Below are 17,476 nucleotides of genomic sequence, written 5' to 3'. Positions count from 1 at the left end.
TAAATCCTTATTGCTTATGTATTTTATGTATAGTAGTTTGTATATATAGATTCTGTACTTCTTATTTATCCATTCCCCACCCCCTTTGTTTTTATGTCTGTTTCTGTTTTGTATATAGATTCATTTGTATTCTTTTTTAGATTCCACATATAAGTGATATCATGTATTATTTGTCTGACTTACTTCACTAAGCATGATATTGTCTAGGTCCATCCATGTTGCTGCAGTGGCAATGTTTCGTTCTTTTTATGGCTGAATAATAGTCCGTTGAATATATACAGCACGTCTTATGCCAGTCATCTGTTGATGTGCACTTGGATTGTTCCCATGTCTTGGCTGTTATAAATAGTGCTGCTGTAAATGCTGGGGTGCGTCTGTCTTTTCAAATTAGTTTCATCTTTTCCAGGGTATTCCCGGGAGTAGGATTGCAGGATCATATGGGAGCTCTTTTCTGTTTTTTAAGGAACCTCCATACTATTCTCCATAGTGACTGCACCAAATTACATTCCTACCAGTAGTGTAGGAGTGTTCTCTTTCCTCCAAACCTTCCCCAGCATTTATTATTGCTAGACATTTTAATAGAGGCCATTACGATTGGTGTGAGGTGGTACCTCATTGTAGTTTTGATATGTATTTCTCTAATAACTAGCAATGTTGGACATCTTTTCATTTGCCTAGTAGCCATCTGTATGTCTTCTTTGGGAAAATGTCTATTTAGGTCTTCTGCCCATTTTTTGATTGGGTTTTTTCTTTTCTTGATATTCAAGTTGTATGAACGGGATATGTACTTTGGAAATTAAGCCCTTGTTGGTCACATTATTTACAAATATTTTCTCCCATTCTGTACATTTTCTTTTTTGTTTTATTTTATGGTTCCTTTCCTATGCAAAAGCTTTTAAGTTCGATTAGGTCCTATTTGTTATTTTTGGCTTTATTTATTTATTTGACTTAGGAGACTGATCTAAGAAAATATTGCTACAATTTTGTGAGACTTTAAGCTATTTTGAGTTTATTTTTGTATATGGTAAGAGGGAGTGTTCTAGCCTCATTGATTTACATGAGCCTGTCCCACATTCATAATGCTGCTTTGTCGTAGATTAGTTGACCATAGGTCTGTGGATTTATTTCTAGGCTCTTTATTCTGTTCCATTGATCTGTATGTCTGTTTTTGTGCCAGTAAGAGGGAGTCATTTCTTAGAATCAGATCAATCAAGAAAATGAAAGCCTTTCTGTTGAATTTATTCAGCAACAGAATGAATGAGGAGATTGTTTCTAAATTATGCTCCTTTTTTCTTGCAGCACTTTGATTTTCCTTTGCCAAGTCCTTTGAATGTTTTTGAAATGCTGGTAATACCAGAACAGGAATATCCTATGGTCTGTGTAGCTATTAGCAAAGGCACCGAATTAAATCAGGTAGTTCAGTTTGAGACAATCAATTTGAACTCTGCATCCTCGTGGTTTACAGAAATTGGTGCTGGTAAGTGTTTTTTACTTTATGTTAAAGTATTAATGCTTTTGTCTATCGAAGAAGCAGAACAGGTCCAACCTGCATGGGCTTTCTAGTAGAGTTTCCCAAGTAAGCACAGAGGATCATGTACATATAGTTTATGACCTCTGTTTGCCAGAGGCAATTTGATACATACAAAGTATTTTACCAAGAAAAATTTTAATGATTCCCAGCATTTAAAAGTCTTAGTTGTTGTCAGTTAATATTTGGACTTACTAAGTAAGTTTTCTAAGATAGTTTTCAGATTTTATCTTCTCAAGCAAAGAAATTCACTTTTTTTTAAATCAGTTTTTCCCCCTACACTTCCTAAAATCATTGAGTTCTAGTACTTTTCAGACTTAATAGAAGCTTCTCATGTGTGGCCTCCAAGCATTACCATTTAAAGTTACAGGGAATATTATATCTCTTGCATTTTCTGAGAATGGTTTGTTAGCCTAGAATTTTATCAAACATGTCTCAGTGAAAGCTCTGAAAAGATTGGGAAGTTTATTTTCAAACTTTAAAATTGGAACAAATCAGTCAAGAATTTGTTAAAAATTAGTAAAATGAAGGTCTTCATTTTGCCCGTTCACTGTTTTTATTGTACTTGTGTATTGTCACCCCAGCTTTATCAAGTCATTTTTACATATGAAGTCAAGCAAGCTTTAGTTATAACTATTTCATTACTGACCCCCTTTTCTTTATCACCTTGAGAAGAAGTCTGTTATAAGTTATCATAAGTTCTTATTAAATAGCTTTGGCTTTGATCATCTTTAGGCTAAATTACAAGAACTCTTTATACATCCCAGCTATTGAAGTTAATGTAGAACTGCACTAATGTCACTTTCAGAATAAGAATCAGTATGACCTATTGGTGTCCTAGTAAATGTTTAACAACAGACTCTTGGGCTGCAGAGAAGCCTCGTTTATAGCAGTTGCCTGTTTCTGTGGTATAAATGCTCTCAGCACAGCCAATTTCAAAATACCAACTTAATGTCATCTGACTTGCAAAATTTGTAAAAATTTATCAGTCCAGTACAAGCCAGTTCCAGCATGCCTTGAACTATTATCACTGTTTTTGTGCACCAGATCCTAATTTCCAGTAGAATAAAATAGGAGTATATTCTTTACCCTCCCCCTTTCCTCCACTTTTCTCCCCCTACCCTGCCCCCTGCACTCATTTTTCTTTCTAATTTGTTAATGCTTTTGGTTGAGTTAGATGCATACCCTCATGGTATAGCTAACAGGAAGGTCCAAATGGCATTGTTTTATTATCATGAAATACAAGCAAGCCAAATAGAAATGTGTTCCTATTAGATAGTTACTGCTAAAAAGAAGGGTTATAGGTCCGTTCATTTTAAAACCAAGATCATGTTTGGCAGACAGCCTCAACTTGTTTATAAGTTGTTCATATATAATAATAGTGTAGAGAAAGTTATTTCATAAGATTATCTAATGAAAGTTTGCAAACCACTTTCTTCTGTATATTGTATTAGGCGGTTACGTTGTTTAAGGCTGGGCATTCAATGAGTCCTTTTGTGAATTTGCAGGGGTGAGGTTCAGGGGTTGTTGTTTGCTTTTTAATGCCAGAGGTATACTGTTCTATCCACTTATAACACAATCTAGGCTAAAATTACGGCAGACCCAAAATTACTTCCCAAGGAGAGCCAGAACTCTGAGGGTATACATTCAAATCACCCTAAAGCTGAGATTGTCCTTATTAGGTTTCTCCATTTTCACGAATGATTGCTAATCTATCTCCCGGCTATGTTGATTGCTGAGACCATACCTTGACTTGACAGCAGTTTTAACAATTAAAATGAACTCCTACTCCAAGACTCTCTTAGTCTTATTTTGATTAGTTGTTGCAGTATCCTTTTCTCCAAGGATGGTGCTTAGTAATTATCATCAGCACACAATAACTGTATGTTAATAGAAAAGCTATTTTTTTTTTGGAATATTGCCTGAGAAACAACACTTTACCAATTCTGTACATCTGGATTCTTCACTATATATGGATTTTGGAAGGTCCACAAATACCCCAAAATAATGTGTAAGATTTTGTGTTTATGCTCAGATGTGCAGTTTTTAAGGGAGAGTATCTATGGGTTTTCCCAAAAGATGTAGTTAAGAATGACTGCTCTAAATAATCTAAAATCTTTGCATGGTTTCACCTAGACCATTCATGCAATCTGAGTGGCTAAAATAGTTTTACCAAAAATGTTTTGCAAAAATGTCATCACTTATCTTAGCAGATGTTTATCAGCCAAGTAGTAAAAGTTGCTTCCTGCAAAGATACTGTTGACAGTATTGTTCATTATGTCAACTGGTGTCCTGTTAATAAAGGAACTCCAACCTACACTCACACCCCAATAACCAGAAAAATTGCTCTCTGATCATAGCTTCATTAATACTTTTGCTTTTTCTGAATTACTGACTTTTTTTTTTTAATCTCAGAGACACTGTGACCCACCTGACCTTATTTTCATCTTTTCATTGGCTACTATAAAATGCAGAGCAAAATCTAATCACTGTATAACATGCATCTTACTTCCTTCCCCATATTTACCATTTGCTTCATTTTATTTTTGTAATATACCTTTCTGGAACCAGCCAAGGTATTAATTAAATATAATATTGAGCCTTTCTCAGTAAGCCTTGCTTAAGACTTTGTTTTTTAAATTGACTTACATACATTTTTTTTGAGAAGACAGTTACAAAATATAATTTTTGTGTTAAACTTCAAAGGCTAGTTTAAAATCACAGAAAAAAATCAGAATTTGTGTTTCTTTTCTAAGTTTTAATTTTTAAAGCACATTATATAACTGTAACCTTATTTTCCTTTTCCCCTCAAGGCAACCAACAGTTAGATTCCATTCACGTAACACAGTTGGAGAGAGATACTGTTTTAGTGTGTTTGGACAGTAAGTACTATTTTAAAGTTTATTCCAAGTATTCTACTTGATATAACATACCTTTTCATGAACTAGATTCTAATAGAATCAGTAGAGTAGATTTTGACTTTCCACCTTAAGTAGCCATGTTTTATTGATGAAAAATGTAAATTATTTACATATATAGTAATTAATTGATCTGTTTGTCAGTACTGTCCTCTGTGACCCTTTTCTTTATTTTGTTTGGCCTACTTGGAAACATTGTACAGTCGACCCTCTGTATCCATGGATTCTACATCCTTTATTCAATCAACCATGGATTGAAAATATTCAGAAAAAAATTCCAGAAAGCTCAAAAAAACAAACCTGAATTTGCTGAGGGCCTGATAACTATTTATACAGCTTTTATATTGTGTTAATGTATTATAAGTAATCTAGGAACATAGATGACTTAGCACAGGGAACTATAACTCAATAGTATGTATAACCTATATATATGTATATATATACCCCCACACACATATGTGGGCTTCCCCCATAGCTCAGTGGTAAAGAATCTGCCTGCAATGAAGGAGAGGAAGGAAATGCCAGTTCAATCCCTGGGTCAGGAAAATCCCCTGGAGGAGGGTATGGCAACCCACTCCGGTATTCTTGCCTTGAAACTCCCATGGACAGAGGCGCCTGGTGGGCTGCAGTCCATAGGGTCACAAAGAGCTGGACATGACCAAAGTGAGCATATACACGTACATATAACTGAATTGGTGTGCTGTACACCTGAAACACACACAATATTGTAAGTCAGCTATATTTCAATAAAACTATTCTAAAATGTTAAACTCTATGGAGGGATATGTATAGATTATATGCAAACACTAGGCCATTTTATATAAGGGACTTGAGCATCCATGGATTTCGATCTCCTTGAGGGATACAGGAACCAATCCCCCATGGATACCAAGGGACAATGATATTAGAACAGTTTGCCATAACCTTGGGGTAAAATTCTGTATAAACTATTCTGAGAGTTTTTTCATAAATCATTGTAATTAATGAAAAAATAGATTATACTAATATGATCACTTATATAACATAAACTTTTAGAATCCTGTCTGTAATATTCTAATTTACAAATAGATTTGAGAACTTTACCTGTAGTTGTAATTCTTTTAATGTAGGGAGAGATGTTATTGATAGATGTATGTTGTGCTATATATGCAGTGAAGAAGCAGAAAAACTTTAACAGGTTTTTTCAGTTTTTCAAACAAAGCACTCTAATTCCTAAAATCTGCTTTACTTGAATGCAATGAATCCTGCAAGTGAAATTCTCCCAGACTTGGAATTATATTTGAAAGTTGGCAGTATTCTCTGTGATTTAATTCATTCCAGTATTTGAAAATTATTAAAGCTTCTCTTTGATGCTTAGGGTTATTTTTTAAATTGTTCCACTGCTGAATTTGCCGTATTTTTGTCTTAATTTCTCTTTTCTAAAGCATTCCCTTTTGGATTTGCCTTATAGACTCATAAAGATCATCTAATATTATAGATAAGTAAACCAAATCCCACAATGTCCCTTAAGTATTTTTGCTTCTTTGAGTACTGATAAGATTGGAGTGTTTTTTGGTTACTTTTAAGTGAATTCAGTGAACTCTTTTTTACTCAAAACAAGTAGAAAGCTCATTACTGATTAATCAGATAAAAAGATGATCAGAATTTAATTGTAATAATGTTTAACCTTTAACATTAAACCCCTAAATACCTTCTGAGCTATCCAAGGATAATAAATCGTACTTAGTTTTCATTTTGTTCATTTATGTATTTTGTCAAAAAAATTTTAAACCTTTGATTAACTAAGCCTTCCATTTCCCAGCTATTCTTGGTAAATGGGAAGTTGACTTTCTTCAGTTGGTTTTTTTTCTCTTAAGGAAGCAGAAAAAATTATTTGTCAACTATAGATTATAAAGCAGTTTTACCAAGCAGCAATAGAGATAGGCCTATAATCACAAATCATGATAGACAAATGACGAAGTATTGCAGAGAGAAAATATCTTTCAAGTCAGAGCTAAAATGGTTAAATTAAAAAACAAATGGACGAAAGAGAAATAGAATTATTCACATATACTGTGTATCCCACAGTTTACTGATAAATTGACTCTAGAGTACCATCTTTTTGTCTCTTGTACTTCTGTGGAATGTTAGTCAGAGACTAAAGTTAAGAATACTGCTATATTACTTATATGTTATATAATTTGTAAGGGGAAACAAATCAACTCATATTGCTGAATATTTAGGCACCAAGTTAACCACTATTAAAGAAACACTGCACTTTAAAAAAATCAGAATGTGTTTAATAACTATGTTAAAAAAAATAGTAATGGAACTGCCATTTACAAAGGAGGCCTTACTTGTATAGAACGTATCAATGACAGTTTTTCACTGAGCATGCTTGAATCAAGGGAAATAAATAATTTAACTTTATTAAGGTAAGGTAAAGGTAAAAGCTCATGTATATCCATGTAAAATCCATATATCAAATTACATTTGTTTTAACAAATTTGTATTTCCAGTCTTGACTTGTTTTTTCTTTTTTAAGAATTTGTAAAAATTGTAAATCTACAAGGAAAACTAAAATCAAGTAAGAAACTGGCCTCTGAGCTAAGTTTTGATTTTCGCATTGAATCTGTAGGTAAGTCTCCTTTTTAAAATAATGCATTTAGAGAGCTTGGTTTTTTGTTCCTTCTGTTCTTAACAATTACCTACACCAGCACTGTCTCATAGAAATTTCTTTGATATAGAAATGTTCTCTGTGTTCGTAAATAGAATAGTCATTAATCATGCTTGTTAAGCATTTAAAACATGGATGGTGCTACATTTTAATTTTTTTAATTTTAATTAATTTAAAATTTGATGTAAATAGCCACATGTGGCTTGTTCCTATCATATTAGACAGTGCAGGTCTAGACCGTTACAATCTTTTATTGTTGTTTCTTGAATATTTAAAACATGAAAATATTGTTCCCTTTGCTGCGTCAAGTGAATTATACTTCTTCTAGTACTTTCCAAATCATGAAGGTATTTGTGTGATGTGATTAACAGTGTTAAAATTCTTTGCCATGTAAGATTCTGGTTGGTGTGTGTTGGTGGTTTTGCTTTTAGGTGTATTTAAATATAATAGCTAGTTTCCTACAGAATCTGGAAAATACTGCTATGCCATTTGAATTTACTTCCTTGTCAATGAGTGTTTAACTCTGTAATATCATTGATGTTATGATTTTAAAAATTATATTTTATTATTTTTTGCATCCTCACTGATTAATGTCAGTAACTATTTTCCTCAGCAGTAATAGGACTTATGAAAAAATACTGTAGGTGGGAACATTTTAAATAGTCTATAATATGGTTCTACCATAAGTCAAAAACAATCAAAATTGATTTTTATTTAGGCCATAAAAAATGTGCATTTTAAAATTAAATGTATATAACTTTTAAAAACATGTTTCTCACTATTTAGAAAATTTTCTGTTTGTTTTTAATATTTTAATGGTTTCTCAAATGCAGTTTTGCCCTATCTCAAAGTGTATTTTATCCCTCTGGGTAAACATCTCACATATAAATAATTTGCTTATGATGGGAAATTTTAATCTTCTTAAGCGGAAAACCTAAACTTTCTGTAGATGCTATGACAAAAGGAATTTTGGAAATAGTTTCTTCTTTCACTCCTTTGTATTCTGGGTATTTCGTACTAATTCCTAAGATTTAATATTTTCAATAGAGATTCCAACATATAGATCTTCAGATTCTCTTAATTTTAACTGAAACACACTTGTACCTCAACTTTCTCATATGTGCCAAATGTTTTGGGAAATTTTAGTTGTTATACAAAAGTTTGTTCCTCCTAGGCTACAATCTCTTCTTTCCAGTGAATCTTGGAATAATTCCAAGGATCCTCATGGGGGAAAAAAGAGTCCTTTTAAGTCACCTTTTAAAAATAAAGCCAGTACCTGTTTTTTCATTTCATGGTTAGTGAAATTTGTATAATTTGTCACTGTAAAATTATGTTTATTGAGCTAAATTATGTCTCCAGAATATTTTTACATTAACTTTTTACAGAGTCAGTATTCAGTAAGAGGTGTAATAAATTTCAGTCACTTTCTCTCATCACCTTTACTGGTACAGGCCATATGGCTAACTCTTCAACAATTAAATTGGTTCTTTCCCTCATTCTTATTCCCTCACTCACTCCAGCCTCTGTCCAGGAAAGGACCAGAGGCCCTGCTATCACCTACCCCCAAACTGGGACCCCTGCCACTCTGTTTGTAAACCACGAAGTGACCCCATGTGGGTGCCTCAGTGGGTCCAGACCTGTGCTTGGCGCCAGGCAAGACCCAGAAACGGACAAGGCACGGGGAGAACAGGTTTCCCTTCAGCCTTCAGCCACCTCAGGGAATCATGGGAGATGGATGAGGAGCAGGAGGGGACATGGCATGTCATGGGGTGGCCATACTTTGGGCCCTCCTAAAGTGGGTCATTCCTGAATCCAAAACCATCAAGAAGGTGAACAAGCTTGGCCTAGATCTGTGAACACTCTTCTGGGCAGCAGGTCTCACAAGCCCAGGGCAATGTTCCAGGGGGCTCCAGAGGCCTGATGGGGCTGGGGCAAGACTGGGGAGTATTGTAGCTGAGAGCACCTAGCCCCTCCAATAAGAACTGGTTCACAGGTCAAAAATATTCATGTGTGGTTAAATTTTGAGACAGGTTTATTTTTGAGAATTAATTTTGTATTAGGGAAAACATGAGCATAAATAAAAGATGCTTCCTTAATAGCTACTTCTAAATATATGATAGTATTTAAATAATCAGGTCTTTTATCCAAAAAAGCAATTATATGTTCTTATTATTTTATTTACCCTCATAAGACAAAATTCATGGGGTCACAAAGAGTCGGACACGACTGAGCGACTGAACTGAACTGATAAGACAAAAGATAGTATATGAAAGAAAAATTAATGTGCTGATATCCACTCATCAGAAGCCCATTTTTAAATAAATACCTGTTATAATATATCTTAAGAAAACTTCTGTGACACTGCCTCAATACATTATTTGAGCTTTGGCATGTCTTAGCCACAAAAATGTTGGGAACTAATGGTCTAGACAGTGGAATTTTGCACCAAGTAACCTTACATTATCATTGATTAAAAACAGTCGGGGAAAATGTATAATGCAGTGCTCTGTGCCTTATTTTAGTCCTGTTCTCCCTTATCCTTTTTAGTATGCCTTCAAGACAGTGTATTGGCTTTTTGGAAACATGGGATGCAGGGTAAAAGCTTCAAATCAGATGAGGTAAGATTTCTCAAATTATCTCCAGTGATTCTCACTAAAGATTTTAATTGTTGCAATATTCATTTTATGCATTTTCTCTCTGAACCGAAATTGCCATGTTTAGTGCGTTTAGTGCTGGTAGAACAAAATTGCCAGTGTTTTCCCTTTAAAAAATGTCCAGTTTTGTGTTTATTGTATTCTCAGTGGCCAAAGGAATAGTCAAACATGAGTTTACACAACTTCAGTCCTCTTATTTGTAATTTATAAATATGGTCGCTAAGCTTACTAAACTTTTCTAAAGGTAATAAGCCTTCTCCATAGTCTACACATGTGGAGCTTCTTTTTTAATATTATGTTTAAAATTCTAAGTTAATATGTGTTGAATCACAGGACTAAGGAAAATCTAAGAAAATTAGCTCACTTACTAACTATTTATTGTGTACCAAATACATTTAGGATACTGTTATTATTATAGCATTGAAGACATAATATAATTATGAATAATATCAAACCCTTGTGATGTCTATGTTCCAGGCACTTTACAAATATTAGTTTATTGAAGGCAAGTAGAATAGTAGGGTTTTTAAGTACCATTCAAAGTAAGGTTGGGCTTCCCTGGTGGCTCAGATGGTAAAGAATCCACCTGTAATGTGGGAGACCTGGGTTCCTTCCCTGGGTTGGAAAGATCCCCTGGAGGAAGGCATGGCAGAGTAAGGTTAGATACTGTTCATATTCCCTATTTTATAGGTACAGAGAGGTTAGGTAACGAGAGTTACAGCACTAGTTCAGTGGCAGACCCTAGATGTGAAGGGTTTCCAAAAATCACTTCTACTGAGATCATCAGGATACATGTCATGTAGGAGATGGGACTTAGGCTCCCACTTTAAGAGATTAATTCTAGCAAAGATATTTCCCATTTGTATGAGTACCTATGTAGTTCTTTTACACCAAGGTCTCACAAATGTATGGACTTATAACTATTTCCACCTCTAAATGAGTGCAGAATTAGAATACTTCCAAGTAAAAATGACATAATAAATCAGCTGTCTTCAGTTTATCTAGTTACTGACCTATGTCACTAAATGTCACCAGACCCCTGCATTTAATAAACCCTACAGTCCTATTTACTGCCATAAGATTAATTGTCCTTAAGTGCTATTTTCATTGCGTCAGTCCTGTGGTTAGAAATCTGTAGAATATACTTCATTATCAGTTCAGGTCAGTCGCTCAGTCATGTCCAACTCTTTGCGACCCCAGGGACTGCAGCACGCCAGGCTTCCCTGTCCATCACCACCTCCCGGAGCTTATTCAGACTCATGTCCATCAAGTCGATGATGCCATCCAACCATCTCATCCTCTGTCGTCCCCTTCTCCTCCCACCTTCAATCTTTCCCAGCATCAGGGTCTTTTCCAGTGAGTCAGTTCTTCCCATCAGGTGACTAAAATATTGCAGTTTCAGCTTCAACATCAGTCCTTTCAGTGAACATTCAGGACTGATTTCCTGTAGGATGGACTAATTGGATCTCCTTGCAGTCCAAGGGACTCTCAAGAGTCTTCTCCAACATCACAGTTCAAAAGCATCAATTCTTCGCCACTCACCTTTCTTCATAGTCCAACTCTCACATCCATACATAACTACTGGAAAAACCATAGCCTTGACTAGACGGACCTTTGTTGACAAAGTGATGTCTCAGCTTTTTAACATGCTGTCTAGGTTGGTCATAACTTTTCTTCCAAAGAGTAAGCGTCTTTTTATTTCATGGCTGCAGTCACCATCTGCAGTGATTTTGGAGCCCAAGAAAATAAAGTCTGACACTGTTTCCACTGTTTCTCCATCTGTTTGCCATGAATGGTGGGACCGGATGCCATGATCTTCGTTTTCTGAATGTTGAGCTTTAACCCAACTTTTTCACTCTCCTCTTTCACTTTCATCAAGAGGCTCTTTAGTTCTTCTTCACTTTCTGCCATAAGGGTGGTGTCATCTGCATATCTAAGGTTATTGATATTTCTCCCAGCAGTCTTGATTCCAGCTTATGCTTCATCTAGCCCAGCGTTTCTCTGCATATAAATGAAATAAGCACAGTGACAATATACAGCCTTGATGTACTCCTTTTCCTATTTGGAACCAGTCTGTTGTTCCATGTCCAGTTCTAACTGTTGCTTCCTGACCTGCATACAGAGAGATAAGAAAGCCTTCCTCAATGATCAGTGCAAAGAAATAGAGGAAAACAATAGAGTGGGAAAGACTAGAGATCTCGTCAAGAAAATTAGAGATACCGAGGGAACATTTCATGCAAAGATGGGCTCAATAAAGGACAGAAATGGTCTGGACCTAACAGAAGCAGAAGATATTAAGAAGAGGTGGCAAGAATACACAGAAGAACTATACAAAAAAGATCATGACCCAGATAATCACGATGGTGTGCTCACTCACCTAGAGCCAGACATCCTGGAATGTGAAGTCAAGTGGGCTTTAGGGAGCATCACTACGAACAAAGCTAGTAGAGGTGATGGAATTCCAGTTGAGTTATTCCAAATTCTAAAAGACGATGCTGTGAAAGTGCTGCACTCAATATGCCAGCAAACCTGGAAAACTCAGCAGTGGCCACAAGACTGGAAAAGGTCAGTGTTCATTCCAGTCCCTAAGAAAGGCAATGCCAAAGAATGCTCAAACTACTGCACAGTTGCACTCATCTCACATGCTAATAAAGTAATGCTCGAAATTCTCCAAGCCAGGCTTCAGCAATATGTGAACCGTGAACTTCAGATGTTCAAGCTGGATTTAGAAAAGGCAGAGGAACCAGAGATCAAATTGCCAACATCTGCTGGATCATCGAAAAAGCAAGAGAGTTCCAGAACAGCATCCATTTCTGCTTTATTGACTATGCCAAAGCCTTTGACTGTGTGGATCACAATAAACTGTGGAAAATTCTGAAAGAGATGGGAACACTTCACTATATCAAGTGTGAATTCTGCTTCTTCTGCTAAGTCATCTTGCTTACCTTTTTCTTTCTGGTTTTGTTCTCATCCTTCAATTTGGGCCTAGATAGAATGATCATAATGTAGATCATAATTCAGCCACTCCAGTCCACAGTGATTGGAACATTTCCGAACTTAATACTCTGAAAATCAGCTCTACTTAGTATAGCACCAGATTTATTTTCTTGATTCAAGTTCATTAGTTCCAGGACTTGCCCAGTGGCTCAGTGGTAAAGAATCCACCTGCCAGTGCTGGAGACACGGGTTCAGTCCCTGATCTGGAAGATCCTACATTCCATGGAGCAACTAAGCCCATGTGCCGCACCTACTGAGCCTGTGCTGTAAAGCCTGCAAGCTACAACTACTGAGCCCATGTGCCACAGCTACTGAAGCCCGCATGCCCCCAGAACCCATGCTCCAAAACAGAAGAAGCCACCACAGTGAACAGTCTGTGTAACTAGAGAGCAGCCCCCCGTTCACCACAACGAGGGAAAAGCCCACACAACAGCAAAGACCCAGCACAGCCCCCAAAAATGAAATAGATTTTTTTATTTTTAATGCTATTTTTAATACTTAGTTTATATTTACATTGTCATAGTTTGGGTTCCTCTAAAAGCTGACCCTGAAACAAGGATCCAAATGGCAAGTAGTTTATTAGGGAGTAGATCCCAGAAAACAAGAGATAAAGTGAGGACTGTAAGATGGAGAAAGGCAAAAAGCCAACAAAAGCATATTTAATAAATCCCATAGGGACTACTGAGGGTCAGTGTGAGACATACCTCAGATTTAGCTCACTGTAAGATGGAGACACAAGTGTGTTTATACACCAGCTGCTGGCCTCCGTTTGTGAGGAGTTGCCCCCAGAAGTATAAACTACCCGTACTTTGGAATAGTAGCTGTGCATGTCTGAGCACTTTGTTTAGTTTTGGAGAAGACAGAGCAGAGGAATACCACCAGTACACAGATGTAAGACACTGGTGCATGGGAGTCTGTCGGAGCTCTGCTGATATCAGGTGGGCCATGAGACACTACCCCAAGTATCTGCACTGTAGGGGCTGTGCAGTCTAGCAGACTTATATTCAAATCTTGGATCTCCCAAGTTACATTAGTTCTCTGAGTCTTTAATAATATGGGAATGATAATACATATCATAAAGAGTTCTAAGTAAAGTGCCTGTCCCATACCCCATACATGATGATTTGTTTCTAATAATAAGCAGTCCAGAAAAACTTACTAAAATTTTTCCCATTTGAAGAATGGAATCAAAAACTATCAAAAACTATGATTCTGATCAATAATTGCTCTAGCTAAATGATTTTTAAATTATTATTTAAATAATATGGGAAATAAGATATTACTGATGGGTATTTTCTCTCATAGGTTACCCAGGAGATTTCAGATGAAACAAGAGTTTTCCGCTTATTAGGATCAGACAGGTAATAGTTTGGTTGTTTTATTACCAAAGGAATTGTGTTTTTACTTACACTGTCACCTCTGATTGTATTTCAAACAGAACTTTTTTTTCCAATATATTTATTTATTTTCCTGAAGTAAGGTTGGTTTATAATATTTGTATAAGTTTCATATATGCAGCTGTATATTTCTAGTTCTGTACTCTTCAGTGTGCTCACCACCAGAAGTGTCGTTTCCTTCCATCACCGTACAGTTGATCCCCTTTACCCATTTCACTCTCCCTCCACCCCTACCTCTTCCCTCTGGTAGCCACTCTGTTTACATGTTTGCTTTTGTTTGGTGTTTTCATTTCTTTTTGTGTATGTTAAATGAAACTCTTAGCAGCCTCAGAATCTTAGAGAACTTTCCCCATATCTTTATTGAGAGAGAAATATTTTAATTAGTCAGTTAAGGAAGCTTTTATTAGTGTGTGAGGATCATGATTCTAGAGATAGTTATACTCAGCCAAGACAGAATGTGTTAACATAGATATTTATGTCCCTAGTTGCATGATATATTTGTGGGTCTTTTATCATTTCTTCCTGGCATGTTAACTTCTGTTAACTGTTGCTACATAAATCCAACAGGATGTGCACGTTGTGACTTTAATTTTATATATCAGGTGATATTTGACTCAGTTTCTGAGCTCGTTCTAAAGTAGAAGGAATTATGTGGTCTCTGTGATCAAAAGGAAAGATAAGTTCTAAAACTATGCCCTCTTATGAAAAAAGTTTATACTTTTCATTCTTCTTGTATACCTCTACAATGAGTAAAATACCTATTTTTCCCACCAAGAGTTGTTAACTGCAGCAAAAGATCAAGAACCTCTGGTCTTCAAGTTCAGTCTAGTCACAATCATTGCTTAAATATTATACACTTAAGGAAAGAGGGGAGAATTGGAGTTATACCTCCATAAAAATTTTAAAGAGACTTTTGTAAGGAGAAAAAGGATTTTGGGGAAATGACAGCTACCTTAGTAGTAAAGGCAAGTCCACAGATCATGGCAACCCAGTAACTAGTCCTGCAAAGAAAGAATTTGAGGACCACCTGGTAAATGACTCTAGAATGGGAGGCTCTTTGCTTCTCCAAAAGGAAGGGCTGACGAAAGAACTGTAAATCATCCAGTGATCCCAGCACTCCGAAAAAATATAGTAAGAGAAAATTCCTTTTCATAAAGGATAGGCATCAGAAGGCATTTCTTATAGTTACTTGTTTCCTTCCAACTCTTTCCCCTAGAATTTTCTCTTTCATCTATTCCTTTTTTGTCTGTATTGTTTTTCCATTTTCTGTCACTGTTTGCCGTAGAAAACTACTTTTCTCAGACCATTGCCTTGCTCTGGTTATCTTCTTACTTGGGAATCTCCTTGATTTTAAGATATGTATCTTAACCAAAGCTTTTGTTTTGTCTTAATTTTTATTCTTTTTTTTTTTTTTTCCATACATCAACATGAATCTGGGATGACCCAGAGAGATGGTATTGGGAGGGAGGTGGGAGGGAGGTTCAGGATTGGGAACTCATGTACACCCATGGCGGATTCATGTCGTCTTAATTTTTAAAGAGATTTGTTAAACTGTATTGTTTATATATAGGTATTAGTGTCTAGGAGGAAAGAAAACTAACTGTAGAATATTAATAATGGGCAGTTGAATTATGGGTAATTTTATTTTTCCCTTCTGTTTTTTATAATGCATAATTCAAGTATATATTACTTTTCTGTTGTTTTCATTTAAAAGGTAATAATATGCTAGTTGTAGGAAATACCTGCGCTAGAAAAATGCACAGTATTATGCAACTCCTCCTTCCCATTTCCCTTTCTAGACTTTTTTTTTCTCTGCATGGGCATATTATTTTTTATTTTGTTCTCAAACCTATCTTCCTGCAGTTTAGAACCTATGATATGCCATTTGATTGGTTTGGGGGTTTTCTTCCTATTGGTCCTTTCATTGAACTCTTTCCCTGCCCTTGTTCCAGGGACAAGGGAGATGGCCCCACTTCATAGTTTTTAAAACTATTCTTTTCAGATATCTTAAAGAACAGTGTGAGTAGGTATCTCTTAAAATTCTATTTTATTCTCTTAACCCTTCCTCCAGCCCCTTCTTGTTCATGTATATTCTAAAACTTTATTATACTTTTGCTTACATGTATGAGTAAGCAAATTTGTTTTGGGTTAAAATAAGATGAGACTATCCTGAAACATTTTCAATATTTTTGATAGCTCAGTTGGTAAAGAATCCCCCTGCAATGCAGGAGATTCCAGTTTGATTCCTGGGTCGGGAGGATCCACTGGAGAAAGGATAGGCTACCCACTCCAGTATTCTTGGGCTTCCCTTGTGGCTCAGCTTCGTAAAGAATCTGCCTGCAATGCAGGAGACCTGGGTTCAATCCCTGGGTTGGGAAGATCCCCTGGAGAAGGGAAAGGCTTCCCACTCCAGTATTCTGGCCGGGAGAATTCCATGGACTATAAGGGGACACAAAGAGTTGGATACAACTGAGCGACTTTCACTTTCACATTCATAAATCCATCAGTTCTTATTCAGTTTTGTTTTTAAGCTATAAAACATAAAGCTCAATTTGACTATGCATCTATGATCTCTGTAATCTTGTGTGAACATGAACAATGATATTCTTCTCTCGCAGTTTGATGTTAGTATTTGAAGATAAAATCTCTGTTCTTACTCTAATGAGATTTTTGTTATGATTTAATTGCAGGGTTGTTGTTTTGGAAAGTAGACCAACAGAAAATCCTACTGCACACAGCAATCTTTACATCTTGGCTGGACATGAAAATAGTTACTAAGCAACAGAAACTGGTCTCAAATGACAGGAAAATGAATATACTCCACTGAAAGGAAAAATATCTTGAGGAAATTCAGTACAAACTATACTATGATTTGCTTTAATTGTTATGAGTTATATCTCAAATGATCTGTACTTTAAGGTAGGAGTCAATATTTTCTGTAGCTGGAAACAGCTATTCTATCTCTTGCCACTGTGTGGTGGTTTTTTTCAAGTTTGCTTAATAAAAGCTATGAGACAAATAGTCCTCTAGTTCCAGGAAACACAGTCTTTTAAAAAAAAAAATAATGTTTGTAACAAGGGTGCCACTGATATTTTTAAATAACAACTTGTGATTATCTTCAGAGAGGTAAATTTAGTGGCAGTTTTCTCATTTTATACCATGTTCTATTCCTTCTTAATGAACATAATTTGATAAAGAAATTATCAGATAAGCCTTCACTTTTACATTGGCCATTCTGTATGTTTTTGTAAAATAGAATATTTAATCCTTATTTATTAATCTCTTGCTGGAGTGGTGTAATGTATCTAACTTTTAGTAAAGGAGGG

The 17,476-nt window shown here is 35.8% G+C and overlaps 1 protein-coding gene across 1 annotated transcript in view; it reads left to right on the top strand.

Annotated features, from left to right (window-relative positions):
* Positions 1–16,928, top strand: part of MAP4K5 (mitogen-activated protein kinase kinase kinase kinase 5) — a 113,189-nt gene extending 96,261 nt beyond the window's left edge. Inside the window, exons 28-33 of the mRNA XM_052646328.1 lie at positions 1,300–1,477; positions 4,342–4,410; positions 6,971–7,063; positions 9,650–9,720; positions 14,059–14,114; positions 16,841–16,928. Coding sequence (XP_052502288.1) covers positions 1,300–1,477; positions 4,342–4,410; positions 6,971–7,063; positions 9,650–9,720; positions 14,059–14,114; positions 16,841–16,928 — 555 coding nt within the window. The remainder of the gene's footprint in view (positions 1–1,299; positions 1,478–4,341; positions 4,411–6,970; positions 7,064–9,649; positions 9,721–14,058; positions 14,115–16,840) is intronic.
* The last annotated feature ends 548 nt before the right edge of the window (positions 16,929–17,476 follow it).

This window comes from Budorcas taxicolor, chromosome 10, assembly GCF_023091745.1.
Source record: "Budorcas taxicolor isolate Tak-1 chromosome 10, Takin1.1, whole genome shotgun sequence".
Classification (NCBI taxonomy): domain Eukaryota; kingdom Metazoa; phylum Chordata; class Mammalia; order Artiodactyla; family Bovidae; genus Budorcas; species Budorcas taxicolor.
Note: the sequence above shows the minus strand (reverse complement) of the source record. Positions and strands in the feature narration are given on the sequence as shown.